Source organism: Propithecus coquereli, unplaced genomic scaffold (assembly GCF_000956105.1).
Source record: "Propithecus coquereli isolate 6110/MARCELLA unplaced genomic scaffold, Pcoq_1.0 Scaffold540, whole genome shotgun sequence".
Classification (NCBI taxonomy): domain Eukaryota; kingdom Metazoa; phylum Chordata; class Mammalia; order Primates; family Indriidae; genus Propithecus; species Propithecus coquereli.
The window spans coordinates 1,034,739-1,050,662 of record NW_012151286.1 but is presented as its reverse complement, the minus strand read 5'-3'; the positions used below and the strand labels follow the sequence as shown (position 1 = coordinate 1,050,662).

The following is a 15,924-nucleotide window of genomic DNA, read 5'->3' as shown; positions in this document are numbered from 1 at the left end:
GTAGAGACGGGGTCTCGCTCTTGCTCAGGCTGGTCTCGCACTCCTGAGCTCAGAACGATCCGCCCGCCTCGGCCTCCCAGAGTGCTAGGATTACAGGCGTGAGCCACCGCGCCTGGCTCATTGAGCCTTTTGATCTGACTTCCAGTTTATAGGAAAGTCAGAGGTTATGGGAAAAAACTCCGTGACATCACGAGGCAGCAGCCAGACAGAGCCAGAAGGGAACAGTCTACTGCACGGTGGCTGGTTTTGCCAACAGACACGGACTTGGAAGAGGACGCTGGGGGTGACTCAGATTAGAAGAGTCATAAGATTGTCACCGTCCCATGCGAACGTGGACGGCAACTGGATCCTGGACCCAACAAGCGAGCTGTCCTCTTTGGGGGGACACCGGGGAGATTTTAGATCAGACTAGGCAACACCCGACGCTAAGGATGGCTATTGAGTTCTTAGGTGTCCTAATTGAACCATGATTACGTAGAAAATGTCCTTATTTTTCAGATATTTGTAGTAAAATATTTAGGAGTGATATTTTATAAGGTCTGTAATTTACTTTCAAACACTTCAGCACCAAAAATAAAACATGAAAGCAAATATGGACGAATATGAACAATTGTCAAACCCAGGTCATAGCAATATGGGTTTTTAAAAATTATTCTCTCTACCATTTAGTTACGTTTTTATTTTGAATGTTTTAAAATTAACATGGTAAACAAACATGATATTTGTTTTATGTTATTTTTGTCATCAGTTGGGTAGCCTTTGGAGCTTTTTTTCTTTTTTCCCTTAAATCCCAAAGCACAGTCCCCACCCTGGGGAGGGACAGCTTCTCTGGGTGCCTTGTGAGGTCTCTGGACGAATGGGCAGGGTCTACTCTGTCCAGGGGACAGGGTTCTGGGTGTAGGAAATGGCCGTGGCCATAATCCTGGGGGGCCTGTACTCTCTCCCCCCACTCATGCCATGGCCGCTCCCAGGGACAGGGACAAAGAAGATACCTGAGGCAGAGCGGCCCAGCTGGTCGCCTCACCAGGCTCAGAAGAACCATCAGCTGCTCCCGGCCCAGGCAGCACTGGGTCAGTCTGGGGACAGAGGTCAGTCACTGGGGTGGCTCTGGCAGGGTGCCCCCACCCCTCAACTGTCCCCATGGGCTGGACTGGTCACTCACGTGAGCTCCGTCAGCTGCAGGGACTGGCTCAGGCCGGTGGCCAGTCTGGGCACGTGCTCTGGCCCGAAGCTGCACTCGCTCAGCCTGAGGGCGGAAGGGCCAGGCAGAGCCGGGGTGAGGCCTGTGGGGGCCGCGTCCTGCTTCCTCCCGGCCTCCCCGAGGGCCTCCTAGGGGAGCCCCCTGAGGGCAAAGGCCTGGGGCAGGGCCTGAGAAAGGGACAAGATGTAGCTCCTGCCTTGGGAGCGTCCTGTCTCTTTGGGCAGAGCCCGGCCCCCGAGAAAGTGTTAGGAGCAAGTGGCTCATGGAGCCCCGACTCCACGCCAGGCACCGTGCCCGCCTCCGGGAGCGCAGGGGTGCTGCCTGGCCCGCAGTGCCTCACCCGGCTCTCAGCATCACTGCAGTGGGGGGACCGACCACACCCGGGACACAAAGCTGGCGGGAAGGGCGGGCTGAACCGGGTTTCAATCCGGGTCTGACTACGGACTCCAAGCCCTTAACCACTGCCAGCATCCTGGCGACAGCCCTGCCCTCCACGTGCCCCCGGAATCGTAGAGGATTTGGAGAAAGCTATCTCAGAGAAGGCGAGGAAGACAGGGTCAGACCCAGTGCCGGTGTGAGCCGAGGCGGGGACGCTCCCTCGGGCAGAGCACGTTCAGTCACGCGTAGCACAGTCCCCTTGCGGCTGAAGCCTGTGTGTGTGTGTGTGTGTGTTGTGTGTCCATGGCACGTGTGTGGTATGTGTGGGGAGTGTGCTCTGTGCACATGGTATGTGTACAGGGGATGTGTGCTGTGTATGTAGTATATGTGTGTGTGCTGTGGTGTGTAGGGTGCACATATGTGTTGTGTGGTGCATATGTGGTGTGTGTTATGTGGGCTGTGTATGGTAGGTGGTGTGTGGGGTGTGTGTGTGTGTGTTGTGTGTCCGTGGCATGTATGTGGCATGTGCAGGGAGTGTACTATGTGCATGTGGTATGTGTACAAGGGATGTGTGTGCTGTGTATGTAGTGTGTGTGTGTGCTGTGGTGTGTAGGGTGCACATATGTGTTGTGTGGTGTGTATGTGGTGTGTGTTATGTGGGCTATGTATGGCAGGTGGTGTGTGTGTGTTGTGTGTATGTGTTGTATGTCCGTGGCATGTGCGGGGAGTGTACTATGTGCACGTGGTATGTGTACAAGGGATGTGTGTGCTGTGTATGTAGTATGTGTGTGTGCTGTGGTGTGTAGGGTGCACATATGTGTTGTGTGGTGTGTATATGTTGTGTGTTATGTGGGCTGTGTATGGTAGGTGGTGTGTGTGGGGTGTGTGTGTGTGTTGTATGTATGTGTTGTGTGTCCGTGGCATGTATGTGGCATGTGCGGGGAGTGTACTATGTGCACGTGGTATGTGTACAAGGGATGTGTGTGCTGTGAATGTAGTATGTGTGTGTGCTGTGGTGTGTAGGGTGCACATATGTGTTGTGTGGTGCGTATGTGGGTTGTGTATGGTAGGTGGTGTGTGGGGGGTGTCTGTGTGTGTGTTGAGTGTGGGCATGGCGTACATGCGGATCGTTTATGCGCACACGTGTACACGGTGTGAAGTGCCGGGTGTGCGCCGGGCGTGCGGCGAGGCGGGTGGGAGGGGACAGCCGGCAGGCTGCGGGAGAAGACCAGGGTAAGGAGGGTAAGGAGTTTGAACTTCATCCCGGGGGCGGCGGGGGCCCCTGAAGCTTGAAGCAGGCTCTGAAGGAGGAGAGCGCCCAGGAAGGAGGGGGCGTGGAGGCCACCTGAGAGGCTGAGAGGCTGCAAGACCGCAGGGCCAGCCTCCTCTCCCGCCTTCTCTGCCCTGTCCCTGCCACGTCCCCAGGGATTACCTAAGCGTCTTCCCAGCCTCCTCCTGCTTGGAGAAGCGAATCCGGAAGCTCTGCTCGGAGCCCAGGCTGCAGAGAGGGGAGGGCGGGGAAGCGTGACGTCCAGGCGCACCAGCGTCCTGGGCACCAGGGCGCCTGGGGACGCTGAAAGAGACAGCGCTGCACCCACAGGGACAAGGGAGGGCGGAAGCCATAGAAGGAAAGGCCCTAGCTGACCAGTGGAGACCCCCAACTCATCCTGGGAGGATGGTGACACCTGGCCTGCCCCACCCCCACCGTCTCAGGTCCCCGTGGCGCCTGGGCATCAGGGGATGGGCATTGTGAGCCATGCTCAGGAAACTCAGGCTCAGAGAGAGGCGGAGGTTGCCCCCCGTCATACAGGCGGAGGGTCGCGAGTGTGGGAGTCTAGCTTCCCCCGCCACCAGCCAGCGGCGCCACCATCTTACTTCACCGAGGCCTCCAGGACACGCGAGCAGGCGGGCAGAGTCTCCACCAGGTGCAGGGCACCTTCCCGAGAGATGCCATTGTGACTCAGACTAGAAGGGAAATGAGGCTTGGGATGGGGGTGGGGACAGGACCTCCACGGAGCCCTGCCCAGCTCCCCAGCCCCCCAGCCCCTCCGGCCGTCATTTCTGGGGAAGAGAGGCCTCAGTGTCTAAGCGTCCATTCTCCAGATGGAGATGCTGAGGCCCAGGAAGCGGCCCGGAGGGGACACCACACAGGCAGAACCGGCCCCAGCCCGAGTCCTCTGAGCCGCACTCCCTGCGCCGCCGCCCTTGTGGTCCAGCCCCATGTGGGTCCCGGACTCCCAGGGCATGAAGGTCAGTTGCCTAGCAACGGGTTGCATCCTGCCTCTGGCTGTCAGTCTCCCAGGTCACTGGGGAGATCGGGCAAGCATGTGGATAACTTCCTAAGGACTCTCCCCCCGCTGCGGAGACACCTCCAAATTCATGTCCCATCGATTGGGTCAGAGGAACGCCAGGGACAGGATGGACCAGGAGCCGGGGTGGCTGCAGTCCCACATCAGCTGGTTAGGGATGTCACTTCCCTGCCCTGGGGTCAGCTTGGCTGACGGGGTAGGTTGAGTGGCAGGTTCATGAGTCATAGTCTCTCTTGGGTGTCTGGTGGGGGGTCCGCCCATGGTGGGCATGCGGGATGGAAGGCAGAACCCAAGGGGTGGGTCAAGGTAAGAATTGCCCCTTTTCCTCCTCAGCCCTTGTCCTCTGGGGGTCCTTAGGGATGTCCCCAGAAGAAGCCCATTCATGCTTTCATGCTCTGGGCCCAGGGGAGTCTTGCTCCTTGCCCCCACTCACTCAAGTGAGCCGGAGATGGGCACGCGCGGCAGGCATCCCAGAAGGCACCTGAGCCCGTCATCGCCCAGCAGGTTTGCTGAGAGGCTGCAAGACATAAGAAGTGGTTGTTGGTGGTCGGACGTGCCCCCTCCCCCTGTGTCTGCTCCCCACAGCTACCGTCTACCACCACTGTCGCCGTACGTCCCCCCGCGACCCCCACCACCACCTTCACTGTCACCACGACACAACGCCACCATCGGTACCACCGTCACCACCGTTTCTGTCACCACCAGAATTACCACCAACTCCTGTATCCCTGCCACCACCCCCCTCACCAGCACCACGGTAAACCGGTCCTGAGCGTCCCCTCCCATGCTGGCGACTGCTCCCAGGGCCCGTGTGCCTCCCGCAGGCTTTCGGGGGTGAGAGAAAAACCAATTAGCTTTTACCACGCCCCGGGCCTGCATCCGTTGGGAGCCACAATTTTTTGCAAGAGGAAATTCAGGAAAAAGAAAAATGGGGGGATGCATTGGAATGTGCATTGACCCCATAGAGTTCTTCTTTCAATTTGGGAAGGCGATATTGGAAACCACCCCTAAATACCCTCTTACTTCGCTTCCTGTAGCGTTCATTGAGCTAGTTTCAGAAACAATATAACCAGTGTGCCCAGGGATATCTGGTTTTCCTCCCATGTCTTTGACACATTTGATGCTTATTTTGTCTTTTGCTGAGAAACTTCATTTAAACATTGCTTTGCCTCATGAAGCCACTTAATAAAATAATCTTTAAAATAAGAAAAATCTCCCTCTGCAAAGAAAAACAGAAAAACTCAAAGACATATTCCTTATTCATCTTTCTTTAAAATATATGATTTTCAGGCTGGGCCTGGGGGCTGATGTCTGTAATCCCAGCACTTTGGGAGGCTGAGATGGGAGGATTAGTTGAGGCCAGGGGTTCAAGACCAGCCTGGGCAACTTGGTGAGACTCCATCTCTACAAAAGATTAAAAAATTAGCCTGGCATGGTGGTGTACACCTGTAGTCCCAGCTACTCAGGAGGCTGAGGTGGGAGGATTGCTTGAGGCCCGGAGTTCGAGGTTACAATGAGCTATGATTGCTCCACTGCACTCCAGCCTGGGTGACAGAGTGAAACCCTCTATTAAAAAAATAAAAATAAAAAACTACTTGATTTTCGTCAGCCACATTTATCTTCTTGGCCACATCACCACAGAAATTTAAATTGTTTGGGATTTTTAGTAGATGAGCTCTTTTTATTTCCCACTGGTCCAGGTCTGGACTCTTTTTTTTTTTTTTTTTTGAGACAGAGTCTCACTCTTTTGCCCGGGCTAGAGTGAGTGCCGTGGTGTCAGTCTAGCTCACAGCACCCTCGAACTCCTGGGCTCAAGCAATCCTCCTGCCTCAGCCTCCCGAGTAGCTGGGACTACAGGCATGCGCCACCATGCCTGGCTAATTTTTTCTATGTATTTTTAGTTGTCCGATTAATTTCTTTCTATTTTTAGTAGAGACGGGGTCTCGCTCTTGCTCAGGCTGGTTTCGAACTCCTGAGCTCAAACAATCCGCCCGCCTCGGCCTCCCAGAGAGCTAGGATTACAGGTGTGAGCCACCGCCCCGGCCTCAGGTCTGGACTCTTAAGGACAGTGAGCACAGACTCGCATTGCACTAGCTGTGTGGCCTTGGGCAAGCTCTCCAACTCTCTGTGCCTCAGTTCCTCCGTCTGTAAAATGTGAACAGTAACAGTACCTGGGGTTACTGGAAGGACAAAAAGAGCACGTAAAGTACTTAGAATAGTTGGAGCAGGGCTCAGTGGGGGTTAGCTATAATTATTTTCCCACCCATGTCGGGGTGCACCACTTGGGTACACAAACACCACATCTCAACAACACGAGAGTCTGCAAGACCCCACCCAGGCTGGCTCTGGGTCCCTTCTCAGGCTGAGTCCTTTGGTACTTTAACCACCTGCCGGGCCAGCAGCAGAACTTTCCTTTCAGCCCCCATCTGCCGGCAGAGCCTGCACGCACGTGAGTCTCTGAGGGGCTGTCCAAGTTAGGGGGACACCATGGCACTGGCCCCACCGCAGCAGGAGCGGGGGCGGGAGAGAGGGAATGCGTACACGGGAGCCCTGGGGATGTGACCCAAAGTCCCAGGTATCCCCTGACGGCTGGTCCTGAGAGGTGTAGGTGGGCACACGGGAATGAGGGCGCACACACGGTCGCTCATGCCCCCCTCCAGAGCCACCCAGGTGTGCGTCCCACGTCTCCTCCTCCTCCCCACTCACTCCAGCTGGCCGAGGTCTTCCCACTTGCTCAGCAGCGAGCACAGTGGCTCCACATGCTCCTGGCGGAGGCCGCAGCCCGTAAACCTGCAGGGCGGAGGTAGGAGATGGGGCGTCTGGCCGCTCAGACCAGCCGTCCCCCGGCGAGTCTGGGCACAGCCTCGGAGCCCCAGGCGGGACTCCACCCAAGCTCCGACCCTCTGGAAGTATCGGGCACCCACTGCTCCCACCCCCATGGCAGGCGCTGCGCCTCCGTCTCTTCCCCGTAGGTGAAGCAAGTGTCCCCACAGGGGCCTTCCAGGGGCTGTTTGTGGGAGGCAGTCTGTGCTCTGCTCTGGCCACCCGGGAGGCAGGTCCACGGGTCCCCAACATCCACTGGCTGCCTGGGCGTGGTTTTAGAGGACTTACCCACAGCACACGCCTTCCCGCTCGTGGCTGGGTCTGAAATGCAGGGCTGCATGATGCAGGGACCTAGAGCAGATGGCACCGGGGTCAGCAGCCCTTGGCCGTAGCCTCAGGATGCCCCCCCGGGGCTGGCACTCCTCCCCCCAAAGCCCAGCCTGTGACTTGGGTCCCACTGCTTCCATCCTACCCCCTCATACCCGCTAGACTCTGCGCACAACTCTCCAAGACCAGTCCTGGCCGTCCCAGAGTAACGCACCTGAGATCCACCTTCTGAACCCTCGGGCACGGGCCGAGGATGTCGGCCAGCAGGAAAGGGCTTTTGGCGGGCAGCCCCGTCTGGCTCAGCCTGAGAAGGGAAGGGGTGGGGCCGAGCAAAATCAGCGGACGAGGACCCTGGACAGACTGAAGGGTAAGGAGAGGGAGGACGGGGAAGGCTGGCAGCTCAGCAGGGCGCTAAGAAAGCAGGCAGGGGGCTCGGAGGGGGGATGAATAGGGGCTTGGGCTCAAGCAGGCTTGAGTTTGAGTCCCAGCGCTGCTTACTCGCTATGTGACCTTGGACAGGTCACTTAACTTCTCTGAGCCTCAGTTTCCTTATCTGGGAAACAGCACCCGTCATGCTGTTGCTCTTGGTGTGTTCGAGGATTTGGTTACAACGAGCGGTGCACTGCCCGGCGTGACGCCCCCTGCTTGCTGGGACCATCACGCTGCTCTTCCCTGCAAGCAGATTTAACTGCCGAGTCCTTGCTGACAGAGGGTGGGAAGCTTCAGGCCCTTCGGACAGAACTGTCTAACCTCAGCACTACTGGGATTTGGGGCCCGATGATTCTTTGTCGTGGGGGGCTGTGCTGTGCCCTATGGGATGTTTAGCAGCATCCTAGATCTCTACTCACTAGATGCGAGTAGGAGCGCCCCCACCCGCAGTGAAGGCAACCAAAAACATCTCCAGCCAGGCTCGTCTGGTCAGCTCTGCTCGCGGGGTCCACCTACTGCCCCTCCCCACCAACGATCAGCTCCTTCACCTCTCGCCCTGGCTGTCTCGCCCTGGCTGTGCACGGCTCCTCCCTGCTCTCATTTCTACTCCTGTCCCCAACCCCTTCTCTACCCAGCACTCAGACCAAGCTTTTGAAAACGCAAATCATTCCTCTGCCTCTCGAGTTGCCTCGGACAAAAATCCAAACTCCTCACCATGGCTGCCAGGCCATGCATGACCTGACCCTGGGCCACCTCTCCCCACTTCCTCTCCTGCCAGCCGCTGTGCTCCGGCCGCACTGGCCTCCTCCAGGCTGTTCCTGGAGCCCACCAAGCTCAATCATGCCTCAGGGCCTCACGCATGCTGTTCCCTCTGCCTGGAATGCAGTTCCCTGCTCTGCACAGGACTGGCTCTCTCTCCTCCTTCAGGTCACACCTCAGTGCCCCTCCTCGGAGACATTCCCTGACCACTTGCGCTGTCATCTAAATCACCTCTCCAGCCACTTCACATCCCCTGGAAAAAGTGATTTTACTTAGCTTATTGCTCAGTGCCTACTACTGCAAGGTGAGCGCCAAGAAGACGAAGCTCTAGTTGCTTTCTCCTCTGCTGTGCCCTCCGGCACCCACACTGCCTGGCCCACAGCAGGTGCACAGCACTACTGGTTGAGCGATACAAAGTTTAAGCCCTGGCAAGGGTCAGGCCAGCCACCCCACTCCAACGCCAGATGAGGAGTTGAGGGTGATGCTGTGTGACTTAGGCATAGAGAAGTCCATCTCTGGTCTGAGGTTTCCCACCTGTTCATTTTAACCTGCCACCATTACGTCCAAAGGAGCCCTTCCTGAGCCATTCTCTCCAGGCAAGGGGGGGCCATAGAGGGTCCTGTGAGCAGGACAGCCCTTGCCCCTCTGCAATGTGGTCACACGTCTCCTCCCTCCCTCCCCGACAGAGCTGGAGGAGCAGCGGGATTCTGAGATTCTGGAGGTGATGTGAGCCACCTCAGGCATCCCAGAGAGGCCCAGCGCCTCGGCCTTAGCACGTGCATCACTGTTATTCACATTATATTGTCATTTAATTTCCTGTCATAGTTTTTCATCTCAGCGGCGGCTGCTTTTCCCCACTGCTAAAAGAATATTCAAAGTAAATCCTTTTTACATTCTAACCAGTCTGAGCTGAAATCAGAAAATAGAGTTTTTAAATACTTTGGGGGAAGCTGTTTCAATTCCCCTTCTGCAGAGTGAGATGGTGACCTTTGAAAAGCAGTGAGTGACAGCTGTACAGGTCCTTTCTAGGGGTGGGTGACCTTTCTGTGGACGGGGAGAAGTATGGTATTCCACTTGTCACAGGCCTTCCAATCTTTAAGGTGCTTTTAGAGGACCTTGTGTGAGCCCCAACTTTGGGGAGGGGTTGGGGAATATTAACCCATTTTGCAGATAAAGAAACTGAGACCCAAGGCGGGGAAATAACTTCACCCCCTCCCCAGGTTGACAAAGTATTAGGGTAGAGCTGGCAGCAGATTTGAGTCCCCAGTTGTGCCAGATAAAATGATAAAAGCGTCCAAGAGAAAGAAGAAGGGGGAAGAGGGGAACAGTTTTGCAGTACAAGAGCGTCAGGGACGCAGGCGCAGGGAATGGGGGGTCTTACTGCAGCAGGCTCAGGTGAGGGAGTCGGGGCAGGCAGTGCAGCAGGGTCTCCAGGCTCTGGTCACTCAGGACCGCACAGGACAGTCTGTGAAGCAAAGCATCTGAGTCAGGCAGGGAAACTTCCAGAAAAGCAGGGAGCCTGGCCTCACAGCCAGAGCCTTCTGGACATGGGACCTACCTAGTGTTGCCCAAGACATTCCCTCCCAACCCTGGATCCTTGAGTTATCCCTGGAGCTAGAAGAAGAGGACGATCTTGCAGGTTTGTAAAATACTGGGTTAAACCAAATTAGTTTTCTTGGCAGCAGGACTTGTCCGAGCCTTTAATATGCTACTGTGCATTATGACTTTCCAAGGGGCTATGGCAGACTTTTTCCCAAACCAAATGGACTAGTAGGGTCGTTATTTGAGGGCCATGAAGGTTAGTGTTCTGCGGAACACGTTCGTTGAGAAGAGAATGCTGCCTTAAGCCGAAGTAGTGAATACGGTACTAGAAATTCAGCATCAACAGGGCAGCGAAGGACGGATGCGGGCTGGCTCTGGTCTCTGATTCCCATCAAATTCGGACCGACCAGCTCAGCACTTGTCCAGATAATTTATCGGAACCCAACGCACTTAGGAGAAGCTCCAGATAGTCACCCTCAGTCTTTGCTCTGGCTGGAGGACCGGGACAGCTAGAGTCTCTGTGTGCCCTGGGATCACATACGGCCCTTCCCCTCGTGCCCTGGAGCTGCTCCCCGACCCCCAGGGGCCTGTAGACCCCCAGAGGCCTGTGGACTGTATTCTCCCTCTGCCAGTTCCTTTGCCCCCTGCAGGCTGCGCTCTCCCCTCGCTGGGGCCTCCAGGGGCCCGCCCACCTCCCCCGCTTATCTCTAGGTGGTGGGGTGGTCCGGGGAAACCTGGGTGGGGGATTGGGTAGGGGGAACAGCCTGTGATTTTGCATCCGGAAGGCTACTGTGGAACCTCTGCAGGGCCCAGGTTGCACATTTTCTGTCCCAGGGATGGCATGGGGTCCTTAGTAGCTGGGATCACAGGTGCATGTCACCAAGTCTGGCTACAAGATTGTGACAAATGTACCATGGTAATGTAAGATGTTAATAACAAGGGAAACTGGGCGAGCGAACTCTCTAAACTCTCTTTGCAATTTTTCCAAAAATCAAGTCTAAAACCATGCTAAAATCGCTTATTAACAAATGGATTGGATCCACATGTCTTGACACTCAGGGAAAGCCATGCTGTGCAGTTATGAGACAAAAGCTAATTGCAGGACCTTACATGGGAAGATCCCATGTCTGTCAAACAATGTCAAAGTCCAGGGAGTTAAAGCCATTTGCCCAAAGTCACCCAGACTGCAGGTGGCCGATCCCAAGTCCAGTCTCTGGTCCCAGACCCAGCTGTTCTGGGGTGGGTAAGGTGGCAATCCTGGGGGCAGAGGAGGTGCCCTGAGGATAAGCTCCAGCCATGAGGCAGGCCTGAGTGAGTGCCCGGGTGGGGCTCAGGACGTGCCCTGAGCTGAATGGACGGGGCAGGTGACAGCTTCCCCGGGCCCAGCACAGCACCTGCCGGCGGGAGGGGTGAGAGGCCTGAGGCTGGGGGCTGCTGGGAGACAGCCCACCTTTTACCAAGAGGTCAGGGCACTCCCCGGGAGCTGGGCTAGGGGGCCCTGCTGGGAAGGGACTCGAAAGACTCACCTGACCACTAACCAGGAAGCCCCGCCTGGGTCACTAGACAGACGCCCACATTGTACGCTCTGGGGCGGTGTCTTTGTTACTTACTGGACTTCGAGTGGCCCCGGGCTCTCCTCCAGAGTCGCACAGAGGCGGGTGAGGCTCGGGGGCTCCAGCTGACACTCCCTGAGGCTGAAAAGGGGCAGCGGGCAGGGCAGGCGATCAGAGAGGACCAGGGCCCCTGTCCCGCCCCAGGGGCTCTTCCCTTCTCCCCATAGTCCTCGCCCCAAGCGGCAGGCCACGGGCTCCTTCCCCTGCAGGGCACTCTCTCCTCTCCCAACAAGCCTCCCCAATACCCCCGTCCCCCACACCCTGCCAGTGACAGTATAGGACCCTGAGTGCCCAGCTGCCCTCTCCAAGTCCTTCCTGCCCCCCCTGCTGAGCCCAGGCCGCCATCCTCACTGCCCTGGACCATTTGGCACCCTCCTGGCATCCACTCTCACCTCCCTGCAACCCCTCTCCACCCCGAGAGTGCCTCCTTTGTTAACACTGTGAATCTGACCAGGCCCCTCCACCGCTTAAAACATTCTGTGGCTCCCTATTACCCTGAGGCTAAAAGCACCTGCCTTTCCCACAGCCTCACTCCCGTCTGTGCTCCAGCCACACCGATACGCTTCCTGGGAGCCCAGCTTTCACTCCCCCGGCCCTTTGCACTACTCGCTTTCCTCTCCGGATAACTGTGGGGGCCTCAGCTTAAGTTTCTCTCTCTTAGGTGAGGAAATCACAGGGCCTGAGAGGGGAGAGCCCCGGCGGGGGTCTCACAGCCCCTCAGGGCAGAGCCTGTGGATGCATTTGGGGAGAGGCCGGCCCCCACAGCAGATGGCAACCCCGGGCAGGGAGCGGCTGGGCTGCTCTCTTTGCTTCAGAGAAATGCGGAATCTTCTCTCTAAGGAGAATGTTCTCCCTGAGGGGCCAGCAGCTCCCCACCCGCCATCGGCCCTCATACTCGCCCTCTTTTGTTTCCCCTTTTCTCAAACTCTCTTCCCTCTATCCCAATCCGCAGCTTTAGGCCCCCAGCCTCTGCCCCCTCCCTGACCCCTCACCCGCACTGCGGTTACCCCCAGACAAGAAGTGGGTGAGAAAGTACCAGAAGCTCCTGGGGGCGCAGCGCTGACCGAACCCCGAGAACTCGGCTCCAGCTGGGATCTCCGGCGAAAATCCACCAGCACGTATATCCCTAGGAGTGGGGAAACCGTTTTGGAAAGAAAGTTCAAGTCATCCACACTGGACTCCTAGACTCAGAAGTCAGGAGGGCTGGAAGTCACTAGATCCTAGTCCAGCCCCTCATTGTTCAGATGGGGAAACTGAGGCCCAGGGAAGGGAAGCCAGAGTGAGAAAAGCCGGTGGCTTACACCTGTCCAGGTGTGCAGCCCCTGACCAGGTAGGGGGATGCAGGACAGAGTCCCTCCCCTTTGTGACCACCGACTTGGCATTCATGACTTCTGCCTCCCTGTACCTCAGTTCTTTGGGCTTCAGGAACCTGGACGGTCCCCAGAAACAGAGAGCCTAGCCTGGCACGCAAGACCACCAGGCCTTGGGCCACCCCCCCCCCACCGAACTTCAGACAGCCCACCTGTCTGAAAAGCCCACGCTTTTCCCAGACACCTTAGCCGTGCATTCCCTCTGTCTGCTGCCACCGCTCCCCGGTGACGCCAGGAGGCCCAGCCCCGCTAGGGGGCAGCCGGGAACACCCGCGAAGGGCTAAAACCAGCCGTTGCCTATTTACTGCAAAGATGCGGAACGTTTTTTTTTTTCCAGAGCACCAATGGCTCTTGGCTTCTCAAATGCGATACTCAGAGTATGAAAGGGCAGTGACTCATGTGAAGTCATGAGTCTGCGAAAGTCCCTGAGAAACAGAAACCTGACTGCTTCCCCAGCGGCTCCCATGCAGCGGCCATCTGCCAGCACCTGCTGTGCCCCGCAGCGCCCGGTCACGCCCCCATCCCTACCCCGGGCCTTGCTTTTTTCCAGGCAGGAATTAGGGCGGCGGCTTGTTGCCAGTTTTTGGGGGGCGGTGGTCGCGGAAGAGATCGGATCAGACCTGGGTGGTTTAACCCAGCGCAAAGGGTGGTCAGCACGGGCCTGGGGTGGGGGCACCAGAGCAAATGGGGAGCAGAGCAGGAGGGGAGCCCCCCGGCCCCAGAGCACCCCTCCTCACCTGCCTCTCCTGGCACCTGTCAGGAGGACGCGCTGGCTCTCAAGGCTGGAAGCAGAGGAGGCGGCAGTCTGAGGGAGGGCAGGGGGCCCCCTTCCCAGGCAGCCGCAAGAGAGCAGACGCGCCAGGTCCGGGAGGGCCCGGGTGGTCCGCTTTCTCAGCAAACATAATCATAAGTAGATTAAGCGGCAACTGTATCCATCGAGGCACGTACGAAGCATATCACCCACGTTATCTCATTCCATTCTTGCAATAAAACCATGAGGTGAGGACTTATTCTTATCTCCATTTTACAGATGAGGAAACTGAGGCAGGGAGGCCCAGGGACCTGCTCCAAGCTGCACAGCAGGTAAGTAACCAAGCCTGGTCTGTCTGTAATGGCATCTCCCATTCTTTGGGATCCTCGGGGAAGGAGAAGGGGGGCAGACCTCCCTGAGGCCGTGGGTGCCACGCCCCGAATGGCCTGGGGCCACTTGGCTGGCTGAGACCTTCCCTTCTACGTCCTCCTCAGCTCTGGCGGCCCACAAGTAAGGCAGGTCCCTGTGCACCCAATGGCCACCAGGGAGCTCCCAGTTTTCTTAAAAGTCTCTGCAGACAATCGGAGAGTGAGTAGGGGAGAATGGACTCTCCCATGACGAATGGGAAGACATTTCAGTGTCCTGGGGCCGGACTCGTTCATTCATTCAGCAGACACGCACCACATGCTCACTGGACCCGGCACCACCCAAGGCCCTGAGGATGATACGTCACGAACGTGACAGGTGAGGGGCCCACGTGGGAGCTGTGGGAGGAGGGGTGAGGCAGGGGGAGAGGCGCTCGCTCACCTGATGTCCAGGTGGAAGAGCCACTGCAGCGCAGAGAAGCACCGGGCCAAAGTGAGCGCAGCGTCCAGGGAGAAGCCATTCCCGCTGAGGCTGGAGAACACAGGAGCGACACGAGGGTGTCACCCAGACTCAGCGCACCCGCCTGTGGTCAGAGCACGGGGCAGGGGAGGGCTGTCCCCGATTCCAGACACTGAACCCCAGGTGGTCAGAGAGCGCCCTTTTCTCGTCGTACAAGTGGGGAAACCGAGGCCCACAGAGAGGCAAGGCCTTGCCCAAGGTTGGCGACATGTTGGCGACAGAGCTGAGAACCCAGTGGTTCCCCTGGGCTGTGACGGGTCTGAGGAGAGCTTTCGAGCTAGAGCCGGGCCTCCGTTTCCCCACCTGCTAAAGGAGGAGTGGTGCCCAGTCAACATGAAAACACACGGGGCCTCTGGTTCAGAAAGCAGGGAAAAGGCTGCTCTTTCCTTTCGCGGTCGCCCTGCCAACTGGTTACAGTGTTTTTTATTTGCCGTTTAATGTCCCCCTCCTCTGGCATGGGGACCCTGCTAGGGTGAGCGCAGACTCTCACAGCACCAGGTCGTCCAGGCGTCTGCATCATTGAGAGGTCACACGGGGACGTGTCTGAAAGCTCCTCTCTGCATGTCATTGGCCTGCCATGGTGGGGCCCCGGGCAGGAACAGAGGACACGTTTCCTTGCCAGCATCCCCAACAAAGACTGCCTGGGCAGGAAGGACCCTCAGGCCACGGCACTCACTCCAGAGGTTGTAGCTACAAGCAGTGGCCACACTTGTAGTTTATGTGTTTACTGACTGGGAACCAGGGGCTCAGAGAGGTGAGGTAACTTGCCCAAAGTCACACAGAAGAGGGGTGGCAGAGCCAGCCTGGAATATAGGCCCTGTGTATGACTTCTCAGGCCTCCTCTAGCTTTGGCCCAGAGGAGCCTGGGAGGAGGAGAGGCTGTGTGGGCCAAGAGCACCTGGGCCGTTTAGGGCCCCGGAGCTCTGGTCTGTTGCAGGCGAAGTTTGGGGATTCCTGCCTCCCTCCCACACCCTCTGTCTACCAGGTACTCGGCACCCTAGCAGCCCTGGGCACCCTGCCTCTTGGGTACAAACCCTCCCTGCCTTCCCTGTCCTAACCTAACCCTACCAAACAGCCCCTCCCTGTACCCCGGGGCCAGAACGGCTGCCAGCCGTTTCTCAGTAATATTAATACGTCCCACCCATACTGCCCGGCCCCAGGCGCAGAGCCCCAGAGAAGTGAAACTTTGAATCAGAAGCTGGATTACTGAGTCCCAGAGGCAGATCTCTGTTTGAGTAAGAATCACAGTATTAGCCGTTTATTACAGTTACCACGTGTCAGGGTGATTTACACGCATTTCCTGATTTAATCTTTACAATAACCCCAGGAAGAAGGGAGACTGAGCGCAGAACGCCCCCACGCGCCCATCCTGCTGGGGACAAGCCTAGAGGCTTTGCCTAAGCAGATACTCACTCCAAGGACTGCAGAGCGCCCAGCCCTGGGAGCAGCTGAGCCAACAGGGCCGCACCTTCGTCCCCTAGAGCGTTGCCTGAGAAGCTGGGGACAGGGAAGGGGCAGAAAACGTTAGTGGAGGTGG

The 15,924-nt window shown here is 57.4% G+C and overlaps 1 protein-coding gene across 1 annotated transcript in view; it reads right to left on the bottom strand.

Moving 5' to 3' along the window:
* The window catches only part of NLRC5 (NLR family, CARD domain containing 5), a 54,497-nt gene that overhangs the window by 18,454 nt on the left and 20,119 nt on the right, over positions 1-15,924 (bottom strand). The window contains exons 17-30 of the mRNA XM_012657450.1: positions 15,801-15,884; positions 14,310-14,399; positions 13,489-13,533; positions 12,418-12,507; positions 11,379-11,462; positions 9,608-9,691; positions 7,253-7,342; positions 7,000-7,062; positions 6,595-6,678; positions 4,322-4,405; positions 3,455-3,544; positions 3,012-3,077; positions 1,163-1,246; positions 993-1,076 (exon numbers count right to left, since the gene is read on the bottom strand). Coding sequence (XP_012512904.1) covers positions 993-1,076; positions 1,163-1,246; positions 3,012-3,077; positions 3,455-3,544; positions 4,322-4,405; positions 6,595-6,678; positions 7,000-7,062; positions 7,253-7,342; positions 9,608-9,691; positions 11,379-11,462; positions 12,418-12,507; positions 13,489-13,533; positions 14,310-14,399; positions 15,801-15,884 — 1,122 coding nt within the window. The remainder of the gene's footprint in view (positions 1-992; positions 1,077-1,162; positions 1,247-3,011; positions 3,078-3,454; positions 3,545-4,321; positions 4,406-6,594; positions 6,679-6,999; positions 7,063-7,252; positions 7,343-9,607; positions 9,692-11,378; positions 11,463-12,417; positions 12,508-13,488; positions 13,534-14,309; positions 14,400-15,800; positions 15,885-15,924) is intronic.